Source organism: Lemur catta, chromosome 7 (assembly GCF_020740605.2).
Source record: "Lemur catta isolate mLemCat1 chromosome 7, mLemCat1.pri, whole genome shotgun sequence".
NCBI classification, from domain to species: Eukaryota; Metazoa; Chordata; class Mammalia; order Primates; family Lemuridae; genus Lemur; species Lemur catta.
Genome location: NC_059134.1, coordinates 69,142,633 through 69,160,400, shown reverse-complemented (window position 1 = coordinate 69,160,400; position 17,768 = coordinate 69,142,633). Strand labels below are relative to the sequence as shown.

General features: G+C 36.2%; 1 protein-coding gene across 1 annotated transcript in view; it reads left to right on the top strand.

Moving 5' to 3' along the window:
* Positions 1-17,415, top strand: part of RRAS2 (RAS related 2) — a 74,930-nt gene extending 57,515 nt beyond the window's left edge. The window contains exons 2-6 of the mRNA XM_045557582.1: positions 5,868-5,955; positions 6,876-6,978; positions 7,160-7,268; positions 13,976-14,094; positions 15,909-17,415. Of these exons, the coding sequence (XP_045413538.1) occupies positions 5,868-5,955; positions 6,876-6,978; positions 7,160-7,268; positions 13,976-14,094; positions 15,909-15,996 (507 nt within the window). The 3' untranslated portion in view covers positions 15,997-17,415. The remainder of the gene's footprint in view (positions 1-5,867; positions 5,956-6,875; positions 6,979-7,159; positions 7,269-13,975; positions 14,095-15,908) is intronic.
* The last annotated feature ends 353 nt before the right edge of the window (positions 17,416-17,768 follow it).

Sequence of the window (17,768 nt, the reverse complement as noted above, 5' to 3'; positions counted from 1 at the left end):
GCTTCCACTCTGCTCTGCTGCCCCCTAAGCAGCCTCACTCACCCACAATGCTGGGACAATGATGGGGCAACATCAGCCAACACTCCTAGTCTGGAAGAGGATAATGGAGGACACACAGCAGTCACGGGGGATCTGCAGCCCTTTGATCCTGAGGGGCAACTTGGTGTGCTTCCCCCCACCCCAGGAGTGGGAGCAGTTTCTTGCATCTGTTCTCTGGGAGGTTTTCCTTTTCCGTTATCCTTCACTGCCACATCTGAAGTGGGCATTGGAATATGCCCACCTTAAACTAGCTGTTTTCACCCTTTTCTGTTGAGGATGTGGGGGTTAGAGCTGTAATCAGTTTATTCAAGGATTCAAACAGCTAGCACGTAAGGATGGCATATGGGTTTGCACTTCAGGGTCTCTGCCTCCAGACTGGCCCATGCATTTTCTTGTCATCATGCTGCCTCTAGTAAATGTTTCACAAATGTATCTATCTGTTAATAGACAGCCAGCCCTTATAAAATCTCATGTTTTGGTTTATTTTATCATAGTACGTGTTTTGTGGATGGAAGTAATAATAAGAGAATGCTGTCTTAAACTGGAGGGGAACAGAGAATCACAGAATTTTTCATCTAGAATGTTCCATGTGCAGTATGGGGGCAAGGAGTGAGGGGAGCAGAAACTCAGGAAGAAATGAATGTGAATTTGTTAGTTTTGATTTTTCTTGTTCTTTTTCTTTTTTGTGGTACTTTTACTCCTCATTCTATAAGCCAATAAAGGAGTGAAAAATTTGAAATTTTATGAATTTTATTAAATAGCAAGAATTCTAGAACATGAGCTTAGGCTCAGACCTGGATTTAAATAGTTCTCCTGTTTATTAGTTGGGTGACCTTGAAGAAGTAATGTAATTTTGTGCCTCACTTAAAGTCTGTAAAAGGGACTGTCTATTGAAAAGGTCATTGTGAGAATCAAATGAGAAAGTATGTTTATGAAGTAATAGAATGTAATATTATAATCTGCCTTTCCCACAATAAATGCTCCATCACTGGAGACTGCTGTCATTGTGACCAAGGATATTTCAGTTTTTATGGGAGCAATGGAAGCAGGGATGGAGGGTGAGGGTGAGTGTGCCTCACCTCTGGAGTGGATGAATAGTAAAGTGGAAGGAGCCTTGGCCGAGGAGCCCACAGCCTTCAATTTTAGTGCTGGATCTGCCAGCGATTTGATATTTAAACAGTAGGCAGGTCACTTTACCTCTCTGACAAAGTCCCTGCCCTCATGGAGCTTATATTCTAGCTGGGTGGGGAGAGGGATGGATAACAAAAGTAAAAACTAAAAGATAAGATACCTATGTTGTTGAGAGATAGGAGGAGGGAGGGAGGAAGAAAGAGGGAAGCGGGGGAGAGAGGAGAGAGAAAGAAATTAAAAAATAGATCAAACAAGAAGAAATATCAGGCTTCTAGTTGATTTGGTGTGAGTAGAGTGAGGCGAAAGAAAGCTCAGGGTTAAAAAAGGATCCCTTATCCTCTTATGTGCTACCACCAGATTAAAAAAAATACTTTTAATATGAAAACCATCAAATATGTGCCGAAAGTGCAGAGAACATACACCCATATATACATTACCCAGATTTCGATAGTTATCAAGGTTTTCTCACATTTGTTTGTTTCATCTATTTCCTTCCTCTCTGCTCCCCTCTCCTCTCCTGTTCCCTTCCCCTTTCTACAGGTCATGGTTTTAGAGGACTCCCAAGACTTCCCTGAGAATGGTGCTCTGCTCAGAAATGTCCTGTCATTTGTTCACAACTCCCCAAGTGGTACCTTAGATCTAGCCTCCTATCCTTTTTATATGCAAATGTAGAAGAATTAACCAATATACTGGATTCACTTAGTTTCCCTGAATCTCTGATAAACTACCAGTCCCACTGTATTATAGACCAGGCACCACTCTGTGGCAGTGTTTGGGAACTACACTCTCACCAATAGCTTGGTGTCAGGAGAAAGTAAGTTGTCACTCTTGCCCACAGAACGCAGAAAGGCAGCTCATTCTGTTTCCTCACCTCCTTCCTTTTCTTCCTTAGTGTAGCTTCTTTGAGTGGGGAGTTACTGAGTTGGCACTTGCCCCTATTCTGCAATCTAGTGGCATATAATCAGAAATACCCTGATTGTAATACCTTGTTATTATTAGGTATTATAATACCTTACCCAGAGCAGATTTTATCAGGGGAAATAGATCTCCCTGTCTGAATGGGATAATTTCCCTAATCCTAAATGTTTTTCCACATCTTCCAACAACCTTAAAGAGACTGAAGTCCATTTCTCTTGTTACTACTGGGGAGGTGTCCTGCCTTTTGAATGGAGCATTACCGTTTTTCTGGGTAGTAACCTTCTACACACATCCTTTCATGTGCCATCAGGAAAGCACAGTGCTCTCTCCACCCTCGACCCCTCCTTTCCCCTTCAGTGTGCTCTTCTGAACCCTTTAGTTCACCCTCCTCCCTGCCCTTGCCTGAACCTCTACTGTCAGGCTTAATGCAATATTGTGCTTTTTTTTCTTTCCTCATGCTTTCTGCTACAGAACATCCTTTCTGGGCTGTGGTTGGTAACTTTTTTCAACTTCAGGAGGGAGACTATTTTCTTTTCTGGCAAATTGCTGGGGTCTTATGTTTATAAGTGAATGCACACATGGTTCCTGTGCATAACTTTGTATTAACTGCCTAAATTTTGTTGCCTTCTGAACAAGCATGGTATTGGCATGTTATGCTGTTCCTGTTCTTTGGCCTGGCTGTGCATTTAACATGCATTAGTGTGCCCGCAATAATAGTTAACAATTGCATGTTGTATAAAAGGTAGTGGGGCTATGTGAAAGTAGGGACCTCGTCCCTATGGAGTACAGAGTATATAGTAGGTGCTCCATGCATAATTGTTGAACAAATGAGTGAAATCAAGAGAGCAAGAACAATTGGCTGAAGGGTTTCAAGTAGAGGGAAATAAGATTTTGAATGTGAACAGCACATACTAAACTGGAGGGTTTTGCATACTATCTGATGAAACTACTGAATCCCATAAGCAGCAGAGAGCCATTTAATTTATGTATCCTATAGAGGTAATAATTCATATATATACAAAAAAGTACACAAATCTTAAATGTGCAGCTTGATGGATTTTTACTTATGTATATACTTGTGTAATTACTGCTCAGATCCAGAAAATACTTCAAGAACCCCAGATGGGGAACTTTTATCTTGATTAACAACATTCGGATACAAGTCCTAGAGGTCACCTGGTTGGTCTGTGGTATAACTAGGACTGGAATTATAGCAACAACTCAGATCTCTATACTTGAATAAAAACGCTAGTTCAGGCTATCATAACTGCGTGACAAAAATAATGCAGTTATTATGGTTAACATTTATTAATCATCAGCATGCCTTGGCACTTTTTATGTTATTACTTCATTTTATCTGCTTCACAAGGTTTTGTTATTATCTCTATTTTACACACCCTGGAGGCTAGAGAGGCAAAGTGATTTGCGTCAGGTCCCACAGCTAGAAGTAGCAGAGTTAGAATTAAACCCAGGTCTATCCGTCACTAGAGACTGATTTCTTATTGGTGATATGTTGCTTCAAATATCTGATATCCAAGTTTAAGTAACAAAAATGTTATGTCTTTGTGGTGGGAGGTGATGGTTTTATTTGTTACATGTACACATGACTGTTCTTTGTAGGCGTATTCCGACCTGTGGTTTACTAGAATATTATGAGGTGGGGAAAGGGATTTTTGATTCTGTGGCAATCAGGCCCCAGAGTGCTATTCCTTAGGAGGAAGAATCTTTCATTGAGGATGTCAGAACACGCAGCAAGAAGATGATGGTCTTTATGGCCAAATTATGAAAATAGAACACAGCGTTGGTGAGATGTGGACCTAAATATCCATAAATCCCAAACTATTAATTTGTCTTAAAAATTAATGTGAGTGAAATAAATGCATGCCAGTGTTAACAATGTGGCAGAATTCTTACAATAAGTAAGACTGTGTGTCAAGAGTTAAGATATCCAAAGAAAATGTGAAAATTCTACAGCCACTAAAAAGAAGTACAGTTTATTATAATGGACTTCAAAGTTGCATGGTTTCAATTTTCTATACATGCTAAGATCCTAATTTAGTCTCACAATGCAAAACACCCCATCACATTTAAAGAATTATGGCTATTATTCATGACTTGGACATTTGTAAAAATATATTTAATATTTGTTCATTATATTTTCAGCCAAAGTGGTAGGGACACTGTAGCACTTTTAGGCATAAACTAGGAGTAGTCAATGAAGTTCACATTTTAGGACATGAAAGCATGACGAGAAGTATCAGATTGCTGTGGAGAGACGTGTTCTGGAGCTAATCTTAAAAAGTATAAATGATGCTTTATCCAGCTTGCTTGGTAAAAGACTTGTAGTTTCATGTTATTTAGAGTAGTGAGTACAAAGAATATTGTTGCCAGTTTTATCTACTTTTTGGAGAGGTATGGGTGCCAAAAAGTAAGTTCAGGGTTGTTTTGATAATGTTTTATTTTTAAATGGGGATGAGATGATTGTGGAGATGGCTTCCTATTAAAAGTTACTGCAGTTGGTAAATGTTTCTATTAGACTGTTCAGTAAGTCATGCATTTAAGTGAAACCATCACAAAGGAAATAGAATTATAGATACGGAATTCTGTGATTAAAGTTATTCTTAAAATATAAATGAAATGTGGAAAGTATCCTTCAAAAATAAATATGTAAAGTTATAGTATCAGGCAGATTGGTATGCTCTGTAAACCAGGAGTTTCTTTACTGTCTTGTTCAGAATATTGTTCAGCTTTCTGGTGTTTGCTTAGGTCACCATGCCATGGGGGTGTGTGTGTCACTTAAGAATGCTGTGTCCCTAGAGCCTGCAGGTCCTGCTGCCAAGAATCCTTGCCTGAAGAAGGCTGAACCACCCTTGGTGCTGGTTCCTAGCAGTAAGCTGCCTTCCTCCAAGTCATTTCCCCAGATTTTGTAATGAGTTGGTGGGAAAATGGGCTTTGAGGAAATCAGTTCAGAGTAAAGGAGATACTCAGAACAAAAGGAGGATGATGTCAGTGTTCTAGTTAGTGCCTTTCTATAAGGGGGAAATACATTCTCTCAGATTATTGTTTTCTTTTAAAAACTTTTTAAAGAAAATTGTGAAATGTATGGTAAGATTCTTTCTTTCTTACATAGATAACTGTCCTTTGTTATGGTGATGATTTCAGAAGATAATAGTTGGGGGGCTTTGGTAACAGAGGAGAGAAATAGAATTTAAGATAAAAAGCAGCAAAGGTAACAGTGAAAGAATAAGTTTGAGGTTCCTGCAAATGAAAAAATCCTGAAATGATATTTTCTTGCTATAATATGTAAGATAGCTGAAAGGGGAATAAGACAAAGTGTGAGAAAAGTGGGAGATGGAATGTCTTTGTCTTGTCTCCATTTCTTTTCAACTGCTTATATTCTTAGGACTGATTCTTACAATTGCCTGAAAATTTGAATAGGTTAGAATTATATTAATAACGTACTGTGTTTTTCTAATCTTTCTTGAACTTGAGATCCAGGTTCTTAACCTTATATAAGTGCGGTAGATCCTTTGCAGTCTTCTTGCATATTTTAGATATGAAAATTCAGAGATATCTAGTACCTTTTTTCACTTGGGAGGTGCTCTGAAGAGACTTCATTTAGTGTGGAATTGACATAGTAGGATAAACTCTAATACAGTGAAAATATTTTGATTAGTTCTGGATAAGTAGAATTTGTTAAAGTTACGTCGATACATTGATAAGCAAGTAATCATAAATTTTAAAATAAGCGTTTTTTTTTAAATTTTTTTATTTTGCAGTCCTATTTTGTAACAGATTATGATCCAACTATTGAAGACTCTTACACAAAGCAATGTGTGATAGATGACAGAGCAGCCCGGCTAGATAGTAAGTAACTTCCTTTATTTGATAGTTCGCATATCATATTTTAAAAAAGTAAGCTCTGATGTTTTGCTAGGTTAAATAGTATATTTGAAATATGAGATGATCTTGAATATAAGCCCATCTCTCACTAGTTTTGACTGATGAGTCTGCATATTGGACAATTTAAATATACCTCAGTAAATGAAAAGTAAAACAGTTATTGAATTGATCTTGTTCTGGTGAAACTAGTCTTATTGTAATTTGTTGAAGTTGTATTTATTGGCACAGTTGGAAAGAACATGCCCAGTCTCAACTATTTTCGTCTTTTGGTGCAGGCTAAATAAAATGGGTGAAATGAATATAAAAAGGGTTCAGTATTTATTATCTTAAAATTGATAACACAGAGGCTTTAACAGGTAATGTTTTGTGTCTGCTGAGCATCTCACCTCTCCACAAAAGAAAACCCCGTTCTTCTAACTTGTATGATTCTTTTATTACCAGAGATCAAGGACATTAGCATTCGTGCTAAGTATGGTGTATGTGTGTGTTGGAGGGGGTGAGGATGTAACCCAAATTTCTTTCTTGAATTTACAGTTATCTTTTCCAGTTTTTTCCATGTAGGGGATAAAACATTGTAGGTGATTTCAGAGGTTATCTGACTCCATCTGATTAAATGTGTTTGATATTTTTAAACTTTTAATTAGTATGCTAATATATTCTAATCACAAAGCCAGTCTATCTTGATGAAGATAAACCCCGAAACTATCAGCTATTGGAATATGTCTGTCTTTAGTAGTCATAATAAAGTACTAAGAGAAGAATGCCATTTCCTTACTATACCGAGTATGAGGCTCTCTCTAGGGGACCCACAAGGCTTGCCTTTGTGGGGAAGCAGTTTATAAAATGAACACAAATACAGTTATATTTGTTGTTTTTTTCTTTAGTTTTGGATACAGCAGGACAAGAAGAGTTTGGAGCCATGAGAGAACAGTATATGAGGACTGGTGAGGGTTTCCTGTTGGTGTTTTCAGTCACAGATAGAGGCAGGTTTGTATCAATATTAAAATGTAGATCCACGATTGGTGTCTAGATTACTACACTTTATTGAATTTGGATTCTTTTTAATATAAATGGAAAAATAATAAAGGTACTAATTGGGGCATGGGACTTAGTGAATTCTGATACTTGATCAAACTGATTAATATATATATATATTTTTTTTTTTTAGTTTTGAAGAAATCTATAAGTTTCAAAGACAAATTCTCAGAGTAAAGGATCGTGATGAGTTTCCAATGATTTTAATTGGTAATAAAGCAGATCTGGATCATCAAAGACAGGTGAGAAGGAACAGCATTGTTGGGAAAGCAGTTGTTTGTAATTATGTTAGTGAACTGATAGAGTTAATGAAAAAATTGAAAGTCCCATGATCAAAAAACCTGTGCTTAAATGTTTATAGCTGATTCTGGCACATTGGCTCTTAGAAAAATCATAGCAGGTAAAAAGTAAAAAGGAAGATTTGAGGAAATTAAATTTTCAAATAATTTTACACAAAATTTTAGAAGACGTTGTAAGCCTGTAAGTATTTGTACCAGCTCCATTCACGTGTAATAATTTCTTGGGTAACATGCAAAACTCTAATTTAGTTAGATAATCTTAATGTTACCCCTAAAGGCCTAATTTATTCATTGTTAATACTTAATTAACTTCATGTAGAGCATGGCTTTATTTAAATTACAATATCTGGATTTTTCCCAAGTCACTTTTATGACTGAATTTTCTCATTGGCTAGTTCCAACACCAATAACCTGCAAGAAAAGAATGTTATTTAGCTACGGGCTAGTTTATTTTCACTTGTTCCTTTGCCCACTTAATAAAATTTTATTATTTGAATTTTTTTTTTGTATATATTGTGCACTCATCTTTTTGTGGGGGAGGGAAACAAGGTCAGATATAAGTTAATGCTGGCTCTACATTATTTGGGGGTTACTTTTGTGTCTTTTTTTTTTTTTTTTTTTTGAGGTTGTTAGCCTCTATCCCACATTTGGAATTCATTGTTGAAATTGTTCCTGTTGCTGGTATTTGAGTACTCTTGTTTTTATATAACCTTGTGTTAATAGATTCTTAAGATTTTGTTGGAAAGTTGCAAACAGTAGGAAAAATTGGTTGCTAAAACAATATTGATGACAACCTTTCCTTTTGTAGTTAACTGTTTAAAACACAGTCTTTGATTTGAGTTGTATATGTAAAATTTTGTTGGAGGCAAATCAAATTTAAAACATTGACTTAAGAGGATGATATATTGTCCTAATGCTAAGATTTAGAACTGTTTACTGATGATACTTAAGGGTAGAATAAATTTTCCTGCTAGGTTTCTTTCAAGTCTGAATTATTATAAAGTTAGGGTTAAAAGTTTGATCTTCATTTCAAATCAGTATAAACTGTTGGAAATAATTTAGAATACAGCATTGCTCACCTTGTAAACCTAGCATAGACAATTCATCAATTTTTTAAGATTTAATTTTTTTAAGGCCATTTCCTTGGGGGTTTCTGAACCATTAATTTGAGAAAAGTCACTATACTAACCCAGACTCCTCCTGTCAGTACCTTTGACTACGATGTGCCGCCTACAGCCTCCTAGGGAAAAGAGCCCCCCCACAATAATACAGGGTCTTCCAGCCTTACCTATTTGTACCTTGTGTGAACCCAAAAGGTTTGTAAGACATTGAGTGTAGGTACTATGAGGCCTTTTCAATTTTGACTGGTCAGTTTTGTTCATGCTTTATCATTAGCACATAGAACAAAGGTATGCACTAAATAAATATTTGTTGAATGAATGGATCTGGCCATCAGTGAGTCAAGATGTGGTATTAATGTGATAATTCTTTCTGCATAATAGATATTTTTTAAAACAAGTTTTGCCTCTGTAAACTTTATTAACTTGACACAACCCTAAGTGAGTGTTGCAAAAGTTGTAGTTTATTTCTGTTAAAACCAGTTCATTCAGATAAAATTGCTCTTATTATTCCTACTTTGCTCTTCTCTGTTTGGAAACACACAGAACTAAATGAACTCATGCATATTATTATGGATTTCTGCTAATATTTGTGCCTTTGAAATGAGTCTCACTGGAAGTTTTCAAATGTAGATCTATAAATTTGTTGCATCAGATTCACCTTGGTTGTTTAAAACAAAACATTTATGGGTAGGGCTCAAATCTACCAAATCAGAAGATCTAGGAGGTAAGGCTTAGCATTTGTTATCTTTATAAAATTCTCTGGGTTGGGGAACCTCTAGGAAATACTTGTTTATGTAGCTTTTAATTTTCTGTTGATTTCTGGCTTCATAATGCTGTGGCTTTGTCCCATGTATTGTCCTTTTCCTCCCTCCCCTCCCCTCCCTCCCTCCCTCCCTCCCTCCCTCCCTTCCTTCCTTCCTTCCTTCCTTCCTCCCTCCCTCCCTCCCTCCTTCCCTCCCTCCCTCCCTCCCTCCCTCCCTCCCTCCCTTCCTTCCTTCCTTCCTTCCTTCCTTCCTTCCTTCCTTCCTTCCTTCCTTCCTTCCTTCCTTCCTTCCTTCCTTCTTTTTGTGCTTTGGCGGTAGCAATGCTATTTCAACTTCTTAGTTAAAAGTATGCTATATCAGCATGCTCAAGTGACTTTATATATCGTTAGAGATCTTTTGACCAGAAATGTGTGAACATACTTTGCTGGCTTTGGTTCCTGGAAAACAGTGATATGAAACCATGCTTTAAAAATAAATGAATGAGGCACATAAACAACCTTAGCAGCAGGATTGTTTTATCATCTAGAGTGTGAATTAATTAACTTTTTTACTGTGTATACAGATAGGTCATTTGCTGTTCTTCTATATCTGAATTACATTATGCATGACAGGTAGGGCAGGGTACCTTTTTGAGGAATAATTGAGCAGAAAGACAAATAGCAAAACTCTAAGGACATATATTTCCCTCCTCAAACAAATTTATATTAATAAAATAAGATATATTGAGATTGACTTAAGTATTTGTTTTTCTTTTTATATTTTCTTTTACTTTAGGATGTACTTATTTAATTAGTCATACTCCATTTACTTGATATGTGTTTAGTTAACTGCTATTTCTAAGTCTTGGGTACAAAGACAAATGAGCCTTTCTTCCTAACTTCAGAGGACACATTGAAGTGGTGAGAGAAGGAGAAAACAGAAGCAAAAATTATAGTGTGGTGTGTTAACAGTTTTGTCCGTGGTAGCCGTAGGGTGTGACGGGAGCTCTAAGGAAATCCTTCCAAAACAGCATCAACACTAGGGGGAAACTTTCTGATTGCTCAAGGCTCGAAAGGTCAGTAGATTGTAGGTCTGAGAGAGAAAGTCTGACATCCCAGGAAGAAGGAACAGAATTTGTGACAATATGGGGATATTTTTATAAGAAGGAATTTCCCATGTCAAACTTCCTTAAAATAGAAATCGTCCTTTCTAAATTGGTTGCTATGTGAAATTTTTCCTTCTTAATTGGCTTCCTTACTGATTGTTAATTGCTTGAGTAATTTGATTTATATTTCAAATGTATAGGCCTTATGGTACATGTTATTTTGAAGAAGACAAGGTAAATTTAAAAATTACATAAACTTAGATATGACAGTGCTATGCAGAACCTGCCTGTGAACACCTCAATTAAAAGGCAGGCGTTGTATTGGATAAAATTGCAAGACCCTACAAGAATCTACTTTAAATGTAAAGAAACAGATTAAAAGTAAAAGGATGGGGTAAGCTATACCATGCTAACAATAATGAAAATAATTAAAAGCTGTATAAATATCAAAGTAGATTTCAGAGCAAAGAGTATTACCGGAGATAAAGAAAGTTGTTTCGTAATGATAGAGATTACCTCATCAAGAGGGCAAAGCAATCCTAAATGTTCATTATCTAATAATAGCTTCAAATTTGTACAAGAATGGGAAGAACTGCAAGGAGAAATAGATCAATACACACTTATAGCCAGAGACTTCAATACTCCTCTCTCAAAAATTGAGAGAGAAGAGGAAAGAAAATCAGTGTGGATATAGATGACTTGAACAAAACTATCAAACAACATATCTTCATTGATATTCAGTGAGCACCCCACCCACTGACAGGAGAATACATTATTTTGAAATGAAAGTGGATCATAAATAAACCTCAATGAATTTAAAAGGATTCTAGTCAGACAACATACATTCTCTGATCACGATGGAAATAACTTGGAAACTAATAACAGAAAAATATCTAGGAAATCTCCAAATATTGGGAAACAAACATATTTCTAACTAACCTCGGGTCAAAGAAAAAAATTGAAATGGAAGTTACAAAGTATTATGAATTGAATGAGAATTAGAACACAACATATCAAAATTTGTGGGATGCTATTAAAGAAGTATATATAGAGAAATTTATAGCACTCAATATTTGTATTAGAAAAGAAAAATGGTCTCAATTCAATGAATTTAGCTTCTATCTTAAGAAACTAGAAGAAAAAGAAGTAGAGCAAATTAAAACCATAGTAAGTAGGAGGGAAATAATAAAGATAAGAATAGAAACCAATTAAATTGAAAATAGGAAAATTACAGAAGAAATAAAAATCCCAAACTGGTTTTTGGAAGGTCATCAAACTGACAAACCTCTAGCTAGAATGATCAGATAAAAAAGAGAGAAGACACAAGTCAGTATCAGGAATGAGAGAGGTAACGATATTTCAAATCTTACAAATGTTTAAAAGATAATAAATACTATGAACAACTTTATGCCACTAAATTCGGCAAGTTTGATGAAATAGATATATTCCTTGAAAAGGACAAACTACTAAAGCTCAGTCAAGGAAAAAAAGATATCACCTGAATAGTAATGTATCTATAAATAAATTTAGTTTGTTATTAAAAACTTTTTACAAAGAAAACTCCAGGCTTAGATGGATTTAGTGAATTATACCAAACAGGTAAGGAAGATGTAATACTGATTTTATATAAACTATTCTAGAAAATTGAAGAGAGAATTTTTTCCAACTTAACATGAAGCCAGCATTACTCTGAAACCAAAACCAGACAAGACATGAAAACTACAGTCCACTTTCTCTTGAGCATAGATGTAAAAATTCTTAATAAATGTTAGTGAATAGAATTTAACAATATATAAAAAGGGAAATACATCACTCAATGGAGTATATTACAGGAATGTATTGTTGGTTTAATATTTGAAAATAGGCCGGGCGTGGTGGCTCAGGCCTGTAATCCTAGCACTCTGGGAGGCCAAGGCGGGTGGATCACTCGAGGTCAGGAGTTTGAGACCAGCCTGAGCGAGACCCCATCTCTACTAAAAATAGAAAAAAATTATCTGGCCAACTAAAATATATATAGAAAAAATTAGTTGGGCATGGTGGCGCATGCCTGTAGTCCCAGCTACTCGGGAGGCTGAGGCAGTAGGATCGCTTAAGCCCAGGAGTTTGAGGTTGCTGTGAGCTAGGCTGACGCCACGGCACTCACTCTAGCCCGGGCAACACAGCGAGACTCTGTCTCAAAAAAAAAAAAAAAGAAGTCAATATAATTCATCATAAAAAGGAAAAACCATCATCTCAGTAGATGCAGAAAATAACACTGGACAAAATCCAGCATCCGTTCCTGATAAATACTCTTTACAAACAAAATAGTGGGGAACTTTGTTAACCTGATAAAAGGCATCTATAATAAAATCCTATAACTGACAGCATACTTAATGGTGAAAGACTAAATGCTTCATTTTTAAAATCAGAGACAATCAAGAGTGTCCCTCTCACCACTTTTATCATTGTACTGGAGGTTTTAGGCAGTGCAGTAAGGCCAGAAAGAGAAATAAAAGACATGGACTTCACAAAGGAAGAAATAAAACTGTCTTCATTGGCAAATGACTTGGATATGTAGAAAGCCCTATGGAATTTACAAAAGAGCTCCTAGATAAGTGAGTTTAGAATATTTCCAGGGTATGAGATAAACATATAAAGTTATACCCCTGTTTTTATAGTGTGGAAAATGTGCATCACTGAAAGATGACTGGAATAATGTTCTCTATGACTGATAGGTTCCTAAATTTTCTTTTTTGTCCTCATCTGTCTTTCTAACTTTTCTGCAAGTGTTTATTTTGTGATAATGGCAGCAATAAAAGTTATTTTTTTCAGGAATATAATTTTAAGCCCTACTATATAAATGTAAATGTAATTTAGTTTAATAATTTTAGGTAAAAATCACTATTCAGTTCCTTTGCATTTAAAATACGTAGGGTATTTACCCACATTCAGTTCATGTTTTCTTGTTCTCATCTACCATTTTATACATCAATCAGCTATACTGCCCTTCCTTGACCTCCAAATATAAGGCATTGTGAGGACCTGTGATGCTATTCATAATTCATTTTTTCCCCCACATATTTACAAGCATCTCCTGTGTATCAGGCATTGGGGAATGCCATGACAAAAAGACCCTGTGGCTTTGGAAGCCTACACTTCCCTCCATCCTCACTTCTTGCTATTTTCTCCCTTAGCTTATTGTATTCTAGCTATACTAGGCTTCTTTCAATTCCTAGAAATTGGAAAGCCCATTTGCCCTCGTGGCCTCAACACATGCTGTTTCCTCTGTCAAGGGAACTTCTCACACCTCCTCACCCCAACTCCATACTCTTTTTTTAGTTCTTAGCTTCAGCATCACTTCCTCAAAGCTTTCCCTGACCTCCCTGACAGGGTTCTATATTTTCATAGCACCTTATACTTTTCCTTCTTAGAATGTAATACTGTTGTATTTAATACTTTTTGTGTAATCTCTAGCTGGAGATATTGCTGTGTGGTAGTATTTCCATCATCAGCAGTATGTTCTTCTGCATTGTTTCACAGAGGTGAGCCTCAGTTTATGTTGAGCTATTAAGTGTTTTGGTTCATCTTATGATAAAACAGCTTGGCCTCTGGCTGGATTATCAGCACAGTCTGTGGCCAGGATTAGATGGAGCAAATTTAATTGTTAAAAATATGCCTTAAATGCAACTTTTGGAATTTCAGGTAACACAGGAAGAAGGACAGCAGTTAGCCCGGCAGCTTAAGGTAACTTACATGGAGGCATCAGCAAAGATTAGGATGAATGTAGATCAAGCTTTCCATGAACTTGTCCGAGTTATAAGGTAAGGAAAACACATTCTAGAAGCATGCTTTAATAAATTACCATTAAATGTTTTTAATAAGAGGAAATTTTATATAGGAGTGATTCCTTTCTAGGGATAAATGCACATGGTATGTTAGAAATTCTAATTAAGTACATATTCTAGGTACTTCCAGTATATAAAATCTAATTTAATTATGTTGAAGTAGAAAGCATGTATAGAGAGCTTGAAAGAATAAATGCAGTTCCAAAGGTCATGGTGGTATGAACGCAGTGATGTCAGCAGCTAATGTTTGAGTGGTAACCTCTGCCGGATACTGTGCTAAATGCTTTACTTACATTTTTACATTCAGTCCTCACCACGGCCCGTTAAACTGAGTACTTTGTTTTATCATCACTTTGAGATGAGAAAACAGAGGTGCAGAGAAGTTAAATAACTTGTTCAAGGTTTGGATATCTTAAGTGGCAGGACTGGGGCTTGAATTCAAATCTCTGATTCTGGAGCCTGTGCTCTTAGCTTTGCTTCTTACCCAACTCCTCCCAGGCTAAGAGTAAGCCAGGGAGTGGAGATTCCATAATCCTACGAGGTATGAAGTATAACATCCCACACTACAAAGAATTTTTCTGTTAGGTGGCCTGGGGAGCCCCTGTGGTTTAGAAAGTGTTAATGGGTTCCCAGAAGCTTGAGGTGATGGTGAGGTCTGCTAGAGTTACTATATATGTTTGTGGGTGAGAAAGATCAAGCTACTTTAGTGGGTGGAGTTTGATGTGATTATTTTGAATCTTGGTGGCTTGGCCCCTACTTCACCTTCTGCTCTCTAGATCTACTAGGTTTCTCCGCTAGTTAGATAGTTTGACAGGAATGTGGAGTGGACTCTTTGTGTCTAAGGCGAATTAACACCTGAGGTATGGTCGTCTTGTACTTGTTAGCCCCTTCCCAGGGTTGTGCAGAGGAGAAAAAGTAAAGGTTGTAAATTTTGGGGTTTTAGTAGTTTGTTAAAAATCTCAGTCTCATTATTGTTTAATAGGTACAGAGTTCTGGAGATAGTGGTGATGATTGTCCAACAATGTAAACATACTTAATGCTGCTGGATTGTGCACTTAAAATGGTTAAGATGAAAATTTTATAAGTATTCCTCAGCCCCCATTCTGTTTCCATTTTAGTATTAAACAACTGATGAAACAGTGCCTTCGTAAAATAATTATTACTGCCTTTTTGAAATAATTTGTCCTTTGCTTTGATCCCTAGGATCTATCCTTATCCACCAGTCAATCAGGAGTGAGGAGTGGGTAGAGGAGGCTTTTTGGCTTTTTTTAATGTCAGGCACTCTTAGGCATATTTAAATATCATAAGATCTTTAATCCTCATAGAAACTGTGAAAGGTAGATTTCCATTATTCCCTTCTGAAAAACTGAGGCTCAGAGAGGTCAACTAACTTGTCTAATACTGACTTTAATAAGTGGCAGAACGGGGATAAGAACTGCATACCTCATAAGGGTGCTTTACTCCCTTGTGCTCTAGTGATGGATGTTTATGCTTAAGCATAGATTAGAGTCATGGAGTTTCAAACTGACAAAGGAAGTCAGGTTGCTGAGTCTAGTATCTCATGTGATTCAAGATTCACTCATAAAAGCAACTTAGCTCTGCTTATGCTGGTGTTGAAGCATTTGTGCCCTTTTTTGAAGAGTTAGGGGCAAATATTTGCTTTGATCCTTAGTTGAAATTTAACATTGAAACACATATGCACTTAAATTAGACTAGCCCCCAAATAACTTGCATTTCTAATAGTAGATTACTAGGAAGGCAATTATATTTTAGATTTTTCTTTCTTATAGGAAATTTCAAGAGCAGGAATGTCCTCCTTCACCAGAACCAACGCGGAAAGAAAAAGACAAGAAAGGCTGCCATTGTGTCATTTTCTAGACTCCCTCAAGTTTTAGCTACCAACTGCCAGGAAAAGCCCTCATCTTCTCTCCTTACAGTTTACATCATGTTGGTACCTTTCTAGCCTTAGACAAATGATCACCATATTAGCCTTAGACCAAGAAGCTGGCTAATTCTTTCCGTGAAGCTAATACAATGGTCATTTCCACACAGATTTAAAGGAAACACTAAGGCTGCTTCAAAGATTATCTGATTCCTTTAAAATATATGTCTATATACACAGACACATTCTTTTTTTAAGTGCTTACATTTTAATAGAGATGAGTCAGTTTTGGAACCTAAGCTGTTTGCCAAGCTGAAGCCACAGGTTGCAAAATAATTTTTAACTTCCGGAATCATATTGCCTACTGTTACTCTAAATAGAAATATATGGAGTTTTCTTAAATGTGAATTTTTGCCTATCTTTAAAAATTTCCATGTCAACTTTAGTTAACCTTAAATACACTGAATTGAATCTACAAAAGTGAGACATCTCAGACCTTTACTGATGCTACAGCTTTTGTTTTCCAGTGGCCAAAATACCAAAATGCCTATTGTATTTATGGATTAAAAACTGCTTATGAAAACCTTTGTTATTACTCCTACTCTTGAAGATGATCATATTCTTTGTGGCCAAATATTTGGATTCATTCTAGACTTAGGCATTTCAGTGTACTTGATTTTTTAATTTAACCCTTTTCACAGCCATGCTAAGGGTAAAAATGAGAAGTATCTGTCTGTCTTCCTTTTCAAGTATTTCTGGATAAGGGATTCAAAAAAACTAAAACTGTTTTTGTTTGATGTAATATAAAATATGGAATTGATCTTTCCAGGGTCAGAGATGATTAATGTTTTTGCTATATACTTTTATACATTATTTTCTTATCAAACTAGTTAACAAGTATTTTTATATGTTTGTAAGCAAATATGCTTTCACAGCATACCTTGTGTATATGTAAAGATAAGTATTTAATTCTCACTGTTCACTTTTAACTGACAAAGAAAAAAAAAAGTGGAAACTACAGAAACTGTGGTAGAACTTTTACTTGCTGGTCTGTCTGGTGCTGGTTGTACCCACCTTTGGCCAGTCACTATCTACTCAAACCTTCCCGATAGAGTACGACAGGATGGACTCTGAAATCACTTTCAATATCCCCTACTAGATATTGACTGTTATATCAAGTATTAAGTGTAAAGCTTTTAAATGACAATTAGTATAACTGTGGATGGCTTCTGATTTTGTTTTTAATTCTGTGGATTGTGTTTAAACAATTCAAAAGTATGTTCCTGATTTTGAGATACTAAGTGGTATTGCACAGTTGTCACTTTATTGAATGTGTACAACAGTCCCATGACGTTTATAAAGCATACCCTTGTATAGCTTCAGGTGCTAGAATTAAAATTGATCTGTTATCACAAGATGATGCTCCATTACTCATTTTGTTTTAGTGGTTTCTCGAGGGAACAAATGTTAGAGAAAACTTTTTTAGTAGCTCTATACCTTTTCTTAACAGTGCCTTAGGGTTTGACTCTGAAAGTCCACATTGATCATTGAGCAGGTGAAGTTGATGTGAAACAGTTTGGTGTTTTTAGTGATATCTTGAATGTTTCCATGAGTCAGCATTTCTTAAACTTTTTCTCTGAAGTGTTCCTAGCAGAGAACCCTAACTATAGAGGAATAGATACACAACTCCACCCCCCAGGATGAAGCCTAAAACAGCTGAAGCAAAGCACACAATACATTTGTTTGAAAGCTAATAAAAATTATAGAA